Source organism: Oncorhynchus tshawytscha, linkage group LG20 (genome assembly GCF_018296145.1).
Source record: "Oncorhynchus tshawytscha isolate Ot180627B linkage group LG20, Otsh_v2.0, whole genome shotgun sequence".
Taxonomy (NCBI): Eukaryota; Metazoa; Chordata; class Actinopteri; order Salmoniformes; family Salmonidae; genus Oncorhynchus; species Oncorhynchus tshawytscha.
In genome coordinates, this window is record NC_056448.1 from 25,083,803 (window position 1) to 25,101,300 (window position 17,498).

General features: G+C 42.2%; 1 protein-coding gene across 1 annotated transcript in view; it reads right to left on the bottom strand.

Annotated features, from left to right (window-relative positions):
* LOC112219940 (NMDA receptor synaptonuclear signaling and neuronal migration factor-like) overlaps positions 1-17,498 on the bottom strand; it is a 109,482-nt gene that overhangs the window by 69,284 nt on the left and 22,700 nt on the right. Inside the window, exon 12 of the mRNA XM_042302820.1 lies at positions 14,755-14,794. Within this exon, the coding sequence (XP_042158754.1) occupies positions 14,755-14,794 (40 nt within the window). The remainder of the gene's footprint in view (positions 1-14,754; positions 14,795-17,498) is intronic.

Here is a 17,498-nt window from a genome sequence, read left to right on the forward strand (position 1 = left end):
AGAGTTACCTTCCCCCGAATTACACTTGGAAAGGTCTTTACTTATCACAACTATAAACAGTCAATTTATTATCATAACCTTGTATCATATCATCATTCTGAACAGTCGTAACTTCCTTGCCACTGCAAAAACCCAAGCCTTACTTATGATTAAGTACTACAGAAATTGGTTTAATTATTTATTTACTAGCTAATTAGAAGGGACCACAGGATAAACATACATTCTGCAATGGTTATTGACTGTAGACTTAATATGCTGAAAACAGGTCCCTAGTGGAATGACAACAACATGGCTGCTTATTACAAAAGAGATGGAGAGGGAGAAAGATAGGGACAGAAACACTTAGCATTGGTACATTCAGAAACTACTCTCACCTACAGTAACCACATACTTTGCACCTGAACCGCCGCCTGCTTTGAGTAAGAAATCATGAATTATTTATGTGAAATGCCTGGGTTTGCTGGGGATCTCTTGGTCAACAGGGCAGCCTTGGAAAGGGTGTTGGGCCGTTTCACGGCACGCTTGTTAGGCTTTGATTGTCCGAAATGGTTCCAACAACTCTTCTACTGTTGTTCTTCTTTGTGGTTGTCTGGTATCCGGTGACTTGATGTGTAGTCCTGAACAGAACTACAGAGTTGACTTTCCTTCCATTCACTCTTCTTGGAAGATAGGCTAGCCAGCCATATGGATAGTTTGAGCAGAATAACAGGATAGTGCTACTTAAATTCGCTTTCGAAGATACTTTACTTAGGACAGCTAATCAGCCATACCAGTGATCGTCCTGGAGATGAGTTTAACTTCTCCACCTCGTGTTGAGATTAAAAGTTAAAAGTTCAAACCACTGTAAACCTGCAGCTACAGCTTCACGGCTTTCTGGTCAGATGTATTTTTTTCTTAACTCATCATTTATACGTTTTGCTCAAAAGGGATGGTTCCAGCAGGCTGACACGCTCCTTCACCTCACTCCAGGCGGTAACTACTCACTGTGCAAAGTTAGGTAAAACAATTATCTCTTATAGCTTCTTAAATCACATCCCTCTCTTAACAAAAACACTTTCAGAATTTTTTATTTTATATGCACAACACGGAGTATGTAAACTTCATATATGTAGTGTGTATACTTTCCAAGTTACAGTATTTGCTTTATAACATTTTTAACGTCATCACAAAATAACAAACAAAATGACATTAGTGATCTATAGATTGCTTCTGACCATTCCCCATGTTCTATGTTAGAAGTATTTTTCCAGTATTCACTTTTGAACATGTTAGCGTTTCAGCAGGAAAAAGTCTGTTGAAACAAGCACTTTGATGAATCATGAAAGCGCACACTTGAATCTTCTCCCTTGATTTACAACATGGTGGGATTTGTTGACCCCCACTAGTTCTTTACTTCCCTCTCTAGGGTGAGAGGGGATATGATTGAAGTTATTCATTGCAAACCTGATCTGACCCATTTGGATTCTCGTGGACAGTCATGACAACCCCTGTCCTTCCGCCTCCCTGTGATATTCTCCAGTGTGACAGTGGTGGATGGGCTGGAGGTCCTGGAGATGATGAGGGTGGTTAAAGTCTAAATTGCTTCTCATGATGAGAGAGAAAAGCCCACAGCCCCGCTGAGCACTGACAAAGCCCAGGATTCCCCTCCTGAACCTGAGTTCTACTCACCACGCCAGCTGGAACTCTGTCTTTGTCTGTATCCCTATATAATGGCCTACTTTTGAGCACAGCCCATAGGGCTCTGGTCAGAAGTAGGGTACAATAGGGTGCCATTTTGGATACAACCTGTATTTTTATCACATACTGTAGAATCAAGATCCCTTTAAATAGGGATTTGCTTTAAACCGGATAAAACTCAGAGTAGAGGCTAAGCTCCTTGAGGTAAGGTCAAACATTCATATACCCACTCAGACTTCTCCTCGCCCCAACACTCGTATTCCCACTGTCTTCTCCGTGCCTCCAAATCAAGTGACATAGACACTGGCGCAGTGCACCACGTCGGCAGGCAGAAACACACACATTCACACACAGACCCCTAGATTATTAATAGCACAACACCTATCAATACCGGTGTGTGTGTGTGTGTGTGTGTGTGTGTGTGTGTGTGTGTGTGTGTGTGTGGATTTGTGGCTGTGCTTGGAGGGGTTCAATTACATGGATGTGTCAGGTCCAGTAATGGAGAGGTCCTGCAGGACAATATCAGCTGTTACTCACTGGGGCCACGTTCCAAATGGCACCCTATGCCTTATGTTTGAGGGTATGTCAAAGACTATACGGCCCTGGTCAAAAGCAGAGCATTATATAGGTAATAGGTTGCCATTTGGGATGTACACTGGATGTATGGCTAGGCCAGGTAGAAGGGCTGATTGAATCTTTAGCTACCATAGTTACTCATGACCACCTCCCATTGACACACATTGTACCAAATAAGCCTTTCTCCCATCTACTGTCTATAACATCACACACACACAATTAGATTCTGTCTCATATCAAATACTATCTCTCAACAGAACAGATAGCGTTCTACAACTGTGTTTATGTCTGTGTGTATGTGTTTTCTAGACGATTATGACACTGTGCATACATGAGCATACATGAGCATACATGAGCATACATGAGCATACATGAGCATACATGAGAATAGAGGTGACATCATTAACACAAAAACGGTATAGAGGAACTTTGGTTCACATCACCAAGACATACACACCTGTCTACATAGCAAAGGTTTTAACTCACCCTTTCCCTACGAAACAAATGATACATTTAAATATATTTAATGTAATGTCAAATGTATTTCAGATACATGTAAATACATTTGCATCTTTACAGGCATGTAATGCCTGACAATGTTCCAGAAATGCATGGCTATGAAATCTAGTCTACAGGGTGGCCAAAGTGGTTCCTAATTCAGCTACTTAAATTATTATTTACATATTGGTCAATGGAGATACTTTTTTGGGCCACAAAGCCAAAACTTTGGCAGTGATTTTAAATTGTGATGGTGAGTAAAAAACAACAACTTTGATTTCACCTAATTTTAACATTGAGATAAAGAGCACATGTTCAACTTCATAAAACAACTTGTTTTCTCTTCAGCCTAATTAAATAATGAACAAATCTATGAGTGGTGTTATATGGCTACAGTGGATGGTTAGCCATGTTATGGTGCGTTCGTAACTAAGTGGGAAGGGAGAATTTACCACATCTGGGGATTTTTCCCAGATTTTGAAAGGCACTCCAACTGGTAATTACTAGTTAAATCATCCGTGATCCCTTGAGACAGGGTGAATGGAAGCTTGTTGTGTGCAGTGGGGATGCGCAATTGAATTCAAGAGTCACAAAAAAAATTGAATTGTCAAAACATTTCTAGCCTGTCTATCTATGGGTAACAGGGTGTTAGCCTGTCTATCTATGGGTAACAGGGTGTTAGCCTGTCTATCTATGGGTAACAGGGTGTTATGCTCAACTCGCTCAGTTTTCGCTCAGTTTTCACCACAAAACACACGAAAATTGCCAAAAAGAGTAGAACCAGCTCATCTACTTTTACACTATGATTTGACTATTATATTTTAAAAGGAATAGTTTCACCATATTAAAACGAGAGTTCAGTTCATGTAACAGTGTTGACCTTAAATAGTTAGAATATTCCTAGAGGTCACAGAGGGTGCACGTAAAAATGTTGAATTTTGGCACTTTACCATTTTCTTTATTCATATTGAAAATCAGATCGATTAAATTCTTCATGTGGTCTATATTAAAGTGCACTTCATGTCATATAGCAGGCTTTTCTATTTAGTATATCAAAGGGACATAAAATACACGCATTATGTGGAATGACCCAGTATACATTAAACAGAACCCAAACCGGCTGCGTGCGTCGCCATCGTGCGCCATCGTGCGCCATCGTGCATAAATGTATTTTGTCCCCCCACACCAAGCGCGATCACGACACACAGGTTAAAATATCAAAACAAACTCTGAACCAATTATATTGATTTGGGGACAGGTCGAAAAGCATTAAACATTTATGGCAATTTAGCATTAAACATTTATGGCGCTCGCACGCAGCCGGTTTGGGTTCCAATAATGTATCATGTTTGCAGTCATTTTTGTAGTAATTTAAAAGCATTTAAATGCATGTTAGTGCTTTTGGTATGTGTCAAGCACAATAAAAATGCATTTCGACAAAATATATTGTAGCCACGGCAGCCTATTACAAGACTTGGAGGCCTGTCTTGTTGGGGGCGTGGCTTTGTCTCACTTTTTGGCTTGATTGTGACACCAGTTAATGTGTTATGTTGTGTTCTGTGATTAAAGGTTAACGTGTTCTGCAGTGTTAATGAGACTGACATAAGAGCATGTGATACCAAAGAGCCTACTAAAGTGTAATTGTTAAGACATTCACCATTTCTTTACAATATGATTTGGCCAATATTTTATATTTACCATACATTTTAATAAATAAAAAATATTTCTTACAGATACATTTAAATGCAGACAATATTCACACCCCTTGACTTATTCTAAATGTTGTGACAAACCTAATTGACAGAGTGAAAAAAAGGAAGCAGTAATGTAAAGTAATACTGCAAAAAATGTTTTTACATACGTTTATAAATACATTCGAACATATATTATGCAATGTATTTAACATGTATATACAGTATACTATATCAATGTATGTAAAATGTATATCACAATATATGTTAAATGCAGTGGATTGTTTTTAATACATTCTGAAATACGTAATTTTGTTTATTTTAGAGAATATTTTCACATGTATTTAAATACAATTTGAAATCAATAAAAAAATACATTATTTGGCCAATTTCTAATATTTCATGTATTTTCCCAAAAAATGTATCTAAAAATATATTTTGAATTTATTTTTTCCCCGTATGAGTTAAGTATGCCAAAAAATATTCGCATGGCTCTAATGCATGCATTTCCTTTATGGCCCTCAGTCATTATATTCTGCGATGTAGAATAAGTTATAAGGTCTGTGAACATAGATAAAAACATCCTCATCTGAATAAGCTACATTTACAGCATTGTTAGCAGCATAACTCTAAGGCAGTCCACCAATCTCATTACTGCCATCACTTGGGATTAATGAGATTCCCGCCGAGGATTTAGGTTCAGCGTGTGTGAGAGGGAGGCCTTCACAATACGCGACGTCCATGCCTATCCCCACCTTGTCTCACCTTGCCACTGCAGGGCCCTTCCTTCCTCCTCCCCCAATTCCCACTAAATCTCTCCCAACATTGGCTCTCCAGTGAGGATTCCCACTCCCTCTCTTATTAGATTCTACTGCTCACCGGTTGGCTGGGAAGAAATGGCCTGATTCTCCAAGAGGTGAACTAGAGGGAAAAGGAACAGTCAGGGGAGGGAAGGAGAGAGAGGACTATGGCTGGAGAGGCATAGTAAAGAGATAGAGAGGAGGGGTAGATGATGATGGTGATGGTGATAAGTGAATTTAGCTGTCTTTGAACAGTTTGGGTGAAGATGAGGTGAACGATAATTTCTCGAGTTCCAGTCTTTCTCTCCTTTATAAGGACAAACCCTCTCTAAGCATATTCACTGCCAGTGCTGTGTCCTGTTTGTTAATTGGTAAAGGACGACAGTGATTAGTTTGCTATTGGATGGTCCTGTCCATTGAGCCCTGCCCAGTGTGAATGGGCCCTGCCACAGTGTGGAGTCTTGCTGGGGCTGTGTGACTGTGGCTAGCTGTTCTCCCATGTTGACAGATTTATTATGGTCTGTTTGCCTCTGTTTACCCAGACAAACATTCACTCTGACTGGAACAGAAGTAAACACATTTCCTTGTGTGTGAGTAGCTGGCAGCTAAGGCTGAAATGGAGCTTGATGACATCATCAGATATCGGCTACACATTGACTCTGAAAAACTCAGATTTTCCATGTGTTCACACACACACACACACACACACACACACACACACACACACACACACACACACACTTTTTGCCCTGGGCACATAGAACTAGGGACTCAGGTCCAGCAGTACAGGGTCCATTAAGAACAGCATGTTCTTTTGGGGATAATGTTGTTGGGAGCAGCAGGTCTACTATGAGACAGGTCCATAACCAAAGGAGCACAAAGGAAGTCTGTGCTGACCCAGATATGTCCTCCAGGCAGAGGGGCGGACAGGGAGGACAGGGAAATGACAAAGGGCACGGTGATCCGATTAAACCTGGCCTCAACGCTCCACTCACCGGTAAAGGCCAGTTCTGTCTACAGTGTCTCGCTCTGTACATTGACTCCCTGTGACCGAATGTGTCTCTCTCCTGCTAAGCAGCAGACAGAAAGAGTGGCACGAGAGAGAGGTAGAATGGGAGAGGTAGAGTGGGAGAGAGAGGAGAAGGAGAGAAAGAGGGACATGGTCCAGTCAGCTGAAGAGAGGGGTATACAGCAGAGGGAAATTAATAATGGAGGGAATGGGATGGCTGGTGACAGGCCATCCAGAGTGGAGATGAATGGAGAAGCATATTAAATGAGGGATGAAAGAGAGCGAGAGAGAGAGATAGATTAATGAGTGGTCGTTGGGCTGTCAGGGGCATGAGATATGGGAGATTCTGGGGGTGACTGGTTGTCCGGTCCCATAGACCCTGAGGCTTGGCCTGGCTGCACACAGATGGCACCCTATTCCCTATATAGTGCACTGCTTTAGACCAAGGCCCAAAGGGAATAGGAATATGGGTGATAATTGGGACACAGACATACAGTATACAGTACCTGTCTACAGGCATAGAGAGAGACAACTTCCTACATGAAGCCATGTCTGACAGTGACACATACGTTACAACAGAACTGGGTTCAAATACTATTAGGGTTTGCTCTAACATTCCTGGAGAGCCAAATGGGCAGGGTTTGCTGGTTTTGGCACTATTCTATTGATACATTATCCAGGCAAGCATAATCAAGCACAGATAAAGTATTTAAAATGATTTAAAATAGTACTTGAATCCAGGTCTGCAGTACAAAGGTTATCATATTGACCTGACATGTCGAACTACATACATGGCATATTCATTAGTGTAGTTTATTTGCATTATACAGGCCATGACATGTCCCAGACATGCATATTAATACATCTAACTCATTCTTCAATCATATCAACCTTTTAATATTGTTCTTGGAAAAGTGCTTTAGCTATTTACAATAAACTCCATGAGCTGTGCAAGCAAAAGTCAAATAAGAAAGTCAAAATGATAAGTGTAGGCCTTAGTGCACATGGCTTTCTATTCCGCAACAAAGCCTCCTTCACTCACGCCGCCAAGCTTACCCTAGTTAAACTGACTATCCTTCCGATCCTCGACTTCGGCGATGTCATCTACAAAATGGCTTCCAACACTCTACTCAGCAAACTGGATGCAGTCTATCACAGTGCCATCCGTTTTGTCACTAAAGCACCTTATACCACCCACCACTGCGACCTGTATGCTCTGGTCGGCTGGCCCTCGTTACATATTCGTCGCCAGACCCACTGGCTCCAGGTCATCTACAAGTCCATGCTAGGTAAAGCTCCGCCTTATCTCAGTTCACTGGTCACGATGGCAACACCCATCCGTAGCACGCGCTCCAGCAGGTGTATCTCACTGATCATCCCTAAAGCCAACACCTCATTTGGCCGCCTTTCGTTCCAGTACTCTGCTGCCTGTGACTGGAACGAATTGCAAAAATCGCTGAAGTTGGAGACTTTTATCTCCCTCACCAACTTAAAACATCAGCTATCTGAGCAGCTAACTGATCGCTGCAGCTGTACATAGTCTATTGGTAAATAGCCCACCCATTTTCACCTACCTCATCCCCATACTGTTTTTATTTATTTACTTGCTCTTTTGCACACCAATATCTCTACCTGTACATGACCATCTGATCATTTATCACTCCAGTGTTAATCTGCAAAATTGTAATTATTCGCCTACCTCCTCATGCCCTTTGCACACATTGTATATAGACTCCCCCCTTTGTTTTCTACTGTGTTATTGACTTGTTAATTGTTTATTCCATGTGTAACTCTGTGTTGTCTGCTCACACTGCTATGCTTTATCTTGGCCAGGTCGCAGTTGCAAATGAGAACTTGTTCTCAACTGGCCTACCTGGTTAAATAAAGGTGAAATAAAAAAATAAAAAAATAAAAAATAAACATGGCTCAGTGTGTGTGTGTCTGGGCCTATGCTGTGTTCCTGACAGAGTTCAATGCTATGTTTGTCTGTGCTTGTGTATATCAGTGTGTGTGTGTCTGGGCCTATGCTGTGTTCCTGACAGAGTTCAATGCTATGTTTGTCTGTGCTTGTGTATATCAGTGTGTGTGTGTCTGGGCCTATGCTGTGTTCCTGACAGAGTTCAATGCTATGTTTGTCTGTGCTTGTGTATATCAGTGAGTGTGTGTCTGGGCCTATGCTGTGTTCCTGACAAGAGTTCAATGCTATGTTTGTCTGTGCTTGTGTATATCAGTGAGTGTGTGTCTGGGCCTATGCTGTGTTCCTGACAGAGTTCAATGCTATGTTTGTCTGTGCTTGTGTATATCAGTGAGTGTGTCCTACATGGCACCCTATTTACCATACGGCTCTGGTCAAAAGTAATGTACTATATAGGGAATAAGGTGCCTTTTGTGTAATAGAAAGAGATTCCGTATTTAGAAGCTCCTGAACCCCAGTGACGCACTTGGACAAGGACGAGCTCCCACCCACCTCCCGTCTTCAGTCAGCAACACCAGTGGGTATGAATAACCAACCAGGAGCTTTGTTTAGTCGCCCAGCACCACACACTCTTCCACCAGCTCTAATTCCGGATCAATCACTAACTTTTCCAAACACTCCCACTCTCTTTCTCTCCCTTCCTCTCTCCTCATTTCTATCACCTTCACTTTCATCACTATTAAATGGGTGGTGAAAGTTGTTCGACCAGACCAAAAGTTTATAGACTCACTGTGGAGTCAGAACCGCTCCATGGGTGTTAGCAGAACCTCTGTGCAAAGTGTTCTACTGGTCTCTATGGAGACATCAGACAACTTGTCTTCATCACATCTCCACAGGGGACCAGGCATTATTCATTGCAACATTGATTTGAAGAAACCACTTTGGAAAGGATGCCAAAATAAATAGGTCTCTCTCTTACTGCTGTGCTGTGTATACATCCAGCCAGAGCCGACTGTACCAAATGATTTAACCTATCAAAGTGTCACTAGAGGTCACACAGAGATGGGGTTAAAATGGTACTGAAACCTTCAAAGACCCATGACATAAATCCCAGTTTCATCAAGTTTACACTGTTAACGGAAAAGGTTGCTCAAGATATGTCAGTTGAAATACTTGTTGTCCATATCTAACAAAGAAAATACTGACATGAGGGGATGCAGTGGTATTATATAAACGATAATGTGGGATACTACATGAAGGAGACATAAGCAACAAACAACAAATTGGACGCGATCAAGGCAGCCATTTTGAGCTCAATGCTGAGTCACTTTGTTATTGTGAGGTCAACTCTGTCATTTTCTACTCTCCATGGCTCTAAATCTGTCTCCCTCCTTCTCCCCTCTAACTCTCCCCTCTCCCTCGTTCTTTCTCGCTCTCTACTCAACGAGAGTTTCTTTTGAATTTTTTACTTCTAATCTACTCCCATAAGGGAGAACATTGCATCGTTAGCTCTCTGAATACTGTTGGTCATTGCCTAGGGTGAAATAAGATGACTGAATAAAGAGGAAATGAAATGCGAGAATACATAGTTTCACCACTCATCTGGCCATATACCACCTACTGTAAGAATTCATTTTAAGCAAAAACAATATATAGATAAAGACCTTGCAGAGCAACAGTCTCTTAACTGACCCGTCATTCGTTGTATATTACTTTGTATATTACTTTTACTTTGATATTACCTGCAAAATATTTTACAATTCATCAATGGGTGATCAATAAATCAATAGCAATACCATTACCACTTGGATTTGACGTACAGACAGACATAAAACACAGAACTTGAATAAGACAGGCTGTTTATGAGGGTGAAATGATTGCTTGACCTGGGAGTCAAGGTTCCCGATACTGGCTGCTTTACTGCACAGTTGCTTCAGGTCAGGGTCAAACTATAGAATCTCTGGGTCTACTTTATTATGATGACTCAGTGCCCTGTCACATCATCTAGAGAGAGGAGGGATATACCCAGAGTATACCAAACATTAGGGAGTCCTTCCTAATATTGAACACACAATTCGTAGGGGCATGGACTCTACAAGGTGTCGAAAGCATTCCACAGGGATGCTGGCCCATGTTGACTACAATGCTTGTTGTGTCAAGTTTGCTGGATGTCCTTTGGGTGGTGGACCATTCTTGATACACACGGGAAGCTGCTGAGCCTGAAAACCCCAGCAGCATTGCAGTTGTTGACACAAACCAGTGTGCCTGGGAGCTACTACCATACCCCGTGCAAAGGCACTTCCATCTATTGTCTTACCCATTCACCCTCTGAATGGCACACATACAGTACACAATCCATGTCTCAATTGTATCAAGGCTTAAAAATCCTTCTTTAACTTGTGTCCTCCTCTTCATATACACTGATTGAAGTGGATTTAACAAGTGACATCAATAAGGGATTTTAGCTTTCACCTGGATTCACCTGGTCAGTCTATGTTATGGAAAGAGCATGTGTTCTTAATGTTTTGTGTACTCAGTGTATTAGGTGACTGGTCCAGTAATGACCTAAGCACACCTCTGAGCTCAGACTGAGCCAGGTTTGCTCTGGGGTTGATTAATCTGTGTGCGAACAATGCAATGCTCTCTCTAGCTCGCCAGCCAGCCCATAGAGAGAGCATTGCATTGTGGATTTTGCACGCCCAATTTTTCAGTTTTTGATTTGTTAAAAAAGTTTGAAATATCCAATAAATGTCGTTCCACTTCATGATTGTGTCCCACTTGTTGTTGATTCTTCACAAAAAAATACAGTTTTATATCTTTATGTTTGAAGCCTGAAATGTGGCAAAAGGTTGCAAAGTTCAAGGTGGCCGAATACTTTCGCAAGGCACTGTATGCCCACATATACATAGCACATGCATACTGACACCACACACACACACACACACACACACACACACACACACACACACACACACACACACACACACACACACACACACACACACACACACACACACACACACACACACACACACACACACACACACACACACACACACACACACACACACACACACGCTGCTGCTACTGTCTATTATCTATCCTGCTTATTTAAACCTTAGGTTTAAAAAAACTTCCCATCGTTGAACTGTGTATCCTGCTTATATAAGCCTCATTAAAATAAACAAACAGATCTGAATCCAGTCAAAAATGTAAGTCAATTTGAATTACCTGCAGCACAACAAATCCATGGAGCACACAGAGCAGGCTGCTAGTCCTCATAATGGACAACAGCAAAAGTCTGGTGGTAAGTTGTAACAAATCTTATAGTGCTTTGGCCTGGGCCATAATGCTAGAAAATAATAATAATAAATAAAATAAGCTATAAAAATAGCTATAAAACAAATTATACATACAATTATCTGTATCTCATGAAAGAGAAAATAATCAGTAATGATTTTAAAGCTGATGTTGTAATATATATATATATATACAGATATGGCCGCTGCCAACTAATCCAATCTCAGTGCTTGACTTGGACTGAAATAGGTTATGGAAATCATTTTGGGTGCCAGTACTGTTTATATTTAGTAGCTCCACAATACTTTTGAACTAATATTCTAAGATGAACAGGAGCTCAAGCAGTAGAACATTTGAGGTGCCGGTACTCAGCTCCGGTGAGCTCCTGCCACAAGTCAAGCGCTGTCTAATCCACAACATGTTCATCTAATGGAAGTGAAGTATTGAACTCTGCAGACAAATGGGAACCTCAAGAGCAGCAGAACAAGCTACACCCATCTACAGAACCATGCACTATTATAGATGAATGGACTCTGTCTTGAGGCAAACAGGCAAATCAATACACCCATCCTCTCAGAAGAAAACATTGCAATCAGCTTTTGTCACAACACTGATTCCTTCTGGTATCTGTCAAGTGATGGGATATTGGTGTCATGTTATCACTAATACAGACAATAAGACTTTGTCCCAAATGGCATCCTATTCCCTGCATAGTGCAATACTTTGGAATAGGGTGTTATTTGGGACACAACAAGACACTGGGAGAGAGAGTCTTACTGCACAGAAGTCTGCAGGCAGATTGCCAGATGAACTGTCAGAGGACAATGTTTAGATCTTACAGATGAGATGAAGTGAGTTTCCCAGCCGACCTTAACTCTGGGCCTAGGCTCAATTTCACTCAAAGCTCCTTGAAGAGATGCGTTCAGTCTGCATTTTTTGAAATGTCACATCTAATCCTCCCCTGAGTAAGTGTGCTAACAAACACGTGCAGGCAAGTGCATACGCCAAGGTTTTTTATAGTTTTGGGGTTTTATATTATTTACTAGAATGTATATTTATTTTTTTACCCCCTTTTTCTCTCCAATTGCGATCTTGTCTCATCGCTACAACTCCCCAACGGGTTCAGGAGAGACGAAGGTCGAGTCATGCGTCCTCCGAAACATGACCCGCAATGCGCCGCTTCTTAACACCCACCCGCTTAACCTGGAAGCCAGCTACACCACTCGGGAGGCGTATGTTTTCTTTCTACTATTTTCTTTGTTTCTTTTTTCTTTGAAATTCAGTTTAGTTTCTATCAGGTATGACCCAGATGTGTTGAAGAAACAAAAGTTTATTTCTAGTACAGGGGCAGGCAAACGACAGGTCAAAGCCAGGCAGAGGTCAGTTATCCAGGAAGGGTGCAAAAAGGTCCAGAATGGCAGGCAGTCTCAGGGTCAGGGCAGGAAGAGGTCAATCATCCAGTGAGGTGGGGCAAGATATAGAACGGCAGGCAGGTTCAGGGTCAGGGCAGGCAGAAAGGTCAAAACCGGGAAGGACTAGAAAACAGGAGCAAGAACAGACAGGAGCAGGGGAACAAAAGCTGGTAGGTTTCACTAAACAAAACAAACTGGCAACAGAAAAACAGAGAACACAGGTATAAATACACAGGGGATAATAGGGAAGACGGGCGACACCTGGAGGGGGTGGAGACAAGCACAAAGACAGGTGAAACAGACCAGGGTGTGACTGTTTCAGTTTGTTTTTAGACCTGATTTGCTCATTTTTATATTGTTTTAGTTGTATAAAAATATTTCTGTTTCATTTTTATATTATTGAGTTACATGTTTAGTTTAGTGTTATGGACAGAAAGCGTAGGAGGCTAGGAGACATTTTTGTTGTATGTTGTTTTTGTGTGTATTTTTTGGGGGTGTCACTTCTTGCAACTGGGGGGCCAGTAATACATACGATGATGGGTCAGGTCATACTGTAGGTTAGGTTTAAATTCTAAAGTCAATCTCAATGTGATTTGGATTTAAAAGGAATAGTGCAGAGACTGGTACAAAAATATGGTTGAAGGAAACTCTCTCTCGCCCATGTTTATGCCGATCCAATAATTTAACCTTAGTAGTACATGTAAGAAGAATCAAGTTAGTTATCTAGATTATTTTTCCCCTTTTAGTGATAGCTAGTTTCAGAAAACTCAAACTCTTGGCAAAAGCAGTGACTGGGGTCTGGGATTAATGACAGACTTTCTTGGTAACTTCGAAAAGAGGAAGAAAAGCATTTCCGGAGAGGGTCCACTTCAGACAGACAACTCCCCCTGCAAATCATGAGGCAGACATGCCAGAACATCACGATTCAAAAAAAGTTTGCAGGCAAAACCTGAGGTGGTTTAAGTGAAGATAGCTGATGCAACTAGGCACTTGCAAAATGCACAGTTATAAAATAACCTCCATCATGATCACCATCTTGCTAGCTACTATTTTGTGTCTGGGGGATGTGGGAAACAAGGTAGTGACGTAGGCAGTGACATAGTTCCTCTATGCCAAACTGAATCTGTACAGACGTGTACGCCGGAAAATTGGCACATTGTTTAATCAAAACTCATTTTGTTAGGAAAAATACTTCCCCCATTCAAACTCCTGAGAAGGGGAACTACAGTAGGACATAGAACAGATACAAACTAATTACACACAAACAATGGCTGTGATTAAACGAGAAAGATTGAAGCACATAGTAGTAAAATAATCAACACCCCAATTAAACCAAGAAAAATGACCAACATTTAGACTGAAATTAAAAACCTATTAATTACCTTCAAAACAAAAATGGTTTGGTTTAAACTGAACAGAATATGGTGCATAGGCGATTATGTGAGTGAGACTAATATAGAGAAGGAGGTGTGTGGGAGTTGACCTGCATGTAAACATATGGACATACTGTAAGTGACAATGTCTGTGTAGGAGGTGAGTGATTGAGGGTGAATGGGTCTGTGTTTCGATATGTGTCTTCATGCGTCAGAATGAGGTATTAAAATACCTGAAGCCTTGAAAGTGACCCACCTACCTGTTTAAGTCATCTGTGTCCCAGTTCAAAAAGTCTGTGCCTGAGAGAGAAATGTCTGACCATGAAGCATGGACCCCCAAACCCCCATTTTCCCATAACTGACTGTTCAGTTGGCTGTTTTAATACCTTCACGTTTCACCCTCTGATTTCTTTCCTCTGACATATTGATCCTGTCTAGGTCATCCGCTCTGCTTGCTCTCCATCTCTTCCTCCCCTTTTCCCTCCCTCCCTCTTCTTTCTGACCCAATTTCCCCATCAGATCCTCATCAAATTCCCCTCGTCCCTGGGGAGACGAGTGTGAAAAACCTCATTACCACACATCACTGTGATACACGTGTAAAAAACCTCTCCTTCGGCAGTGCCCGATTTATCCTCACATTACACCAACCTGCTTGTGTCCACTATAATAGGAAAAAAACAAGCTCTTTACACATCCTCATCTCGTTCTCTTTCTCTCTCCCCGTCCCTCCCCCCACTCAGGACTATCACTATGTGGCACAATGTCTCCCCCTAAAGGGAAATGGAGAAGAAGTCTGTATCTGGAGGAATGGAATCGCAGCCTACATTGCATTACAGATGTAAGATATAGGAGACACTGATTTCAAAACTGAATCGAGACAGAGAAAGGCTCGAACTGTCTGATCCAAATTGAGCCTCCTGTCAATCATGTCTGCCTACCCAACCAACAGTAGATACTATCAGTAGAACTGAAATGGACAAGAATAATACAAACTGCTTCGTTGAATCTTGAAGGCCCAGTGCAGTCAGAAATGTGATTTTCCTGTGTTTTCAAAACATTTCCACACTCTAAAAGGTTAATAATACTGTGAAATTGTGAATAATGACCTTTTAATGTAAGACCTGTTTGAAAAGGCTGCATGAAATTTCAGCCTGTTTTGGTGGGACGGAGTTCGGAGTTTAAGCCTGCCTGAATAGATCAATAAGAAAGAGTTCCAAATCTAATTTCTGAGACCACTCCCAGACAGTCCTAGCAAAATTATTGCTTGAGAAATTGTTTGTTTCTTTTTGACCATTTTAATTAAAAAGCAATCACAGTAAGGTACTTAATTGTTACCCAGAAAGTATTTCATAACAGCTGCATTGGACCTATTTCATAACAGCTCCATTGGACCTATTTCATAACAGCTCCATTGGACCTATAAAGTGGTTTCAGTGTGTTTTTGAAGTCTACTCAGGCCAAATCAGGGGAGATAACATATTTTTCCAGTACACTTGATGAGAAATGCAGCATCTCCAATCCCAGTGAATCCCTCACTATTACGGAGGAACCCAGACATACAGGGCAGCCCACGCAGCATGCAAGTGTGTGTGTGTGTGTGTGTGTGTGTGTGTGTGTGTGTGTGTGTGTGTGTGTGTGTGTGTGTGTGTGTGTGTGTGTGTGTGTGTGTGTGTGTGTGTGTGTGTGTGTGTGTGTGTGTGTGTGTGTGTGTGTGTGTGTAATAGTATCCCTGTCTGTAGTGAGGGAAGTCTTTCATGTTTAAGGTGTGTTTTACAGCAGTCTGAGGACGTCGGTGTGCTGGTTCCAGCTTTTCAGTTGACCGTCAGGGCTCTTCTTCACTCAGTTCTGACAGAGAGGCCTCTCTGTATTGTCCCATCAGATATAATCACAGGTCCCACCAACCAGAGAACAGAGCATGTGTACACACACAATGGGGTAGTTTGATTAAACTGAACTGTGGTGCACCAGACTATGGCCCGGCACGTGACCGGTCTAAACCAGTGATGGCGTAACGCCTTGTTCAAATCAAACTAGTATCTGCGCCACCACAGAGGCAGCATGACGGCTCTTTTAGAAACATATATCATATGGCTGGGAGGGAGGGAGGCAGAAGGACGACTCATTCAGAAACATATAACATATGGCTGGGAGGGAGGGAGGCAGAAGGACGACTCATTCAGAAACATATATCATATGGCTGGGAGGGAGGGAGGCAGAAGGACGCCTCATTCAGAAACATATAACATATGGCTGGGAGGGAGGGAGGCAGAAGGACGACTCATTCAGAAACATACAACATATGGCTGGGAGGGAGGGAGGCAGAAGGACGCCTCATTCAGAAACATATAACATATGGCTGGGAGGGAGGGAGGGAGGCAGAAGGACGCCTCATTCAGAAACATATAACATATGGCTGGGAGGGAGGGAGGCAGAAGGACGACTCATTCAGAAACATATAACATATGGCTGGGAGGGAGGGAGGGAGGCAGAAGGACGCCTCATTCAGAAACATATAACATATGGCTGGGAGGGAGGGAGGCAGAAGGACGACTCATTCAGAAACATACAACATATGGCTGGGAGGGAGGGAGGCAGAAGGACGCCTCATTCAGAAACATATAACATATGGCTGGGAGGGAGGGAGGCAGAAGGACGACTCATTCAGAAACATATAACATATGGCTGGGAGGGAGGGAGGCAGAAGGACGACTCATTCAGAAACATACAACATATGGCTGGGAGGGAGGGAGGCAGAAGGACGCCTCATTCAGAAACATATAACATATGGCTGGGAGGGAGGGAGGCAGAAGGACGGCTCATTCAGAAACATATATCATATGGCTGGGAGGGAGGGAGGCAGAAGGACGGCTCATTCAGAAACATATAACATATGGCTGGGAGGGAGGGAGGGAGGCAGAAGGACGCCTCATTCAGAAACATATAACATATGGCTGGGAGGGAGGGAGGCAGAAGGACGGCTCATTCAGAAACATATATCATATGGCTGGGAGGGAGGGAGGCAGAAGGACGACTCATTCAGAAACATATATCATATGGCTGGGAGGGAGGGAGGCAGAAGGACGACTCATTCAGAAACATATAACATATGGCTGGGAGGGAGGGAGGCAGAAGGACGCCTCATTCAGAAACATATAACATATGGCTGGGAGGGAGGGAGGCAGAAGGACGACTCATTCAGAAACATATAACATATGGCTGGGAGGGAGGGAGGCAGAAGGTCAACAGA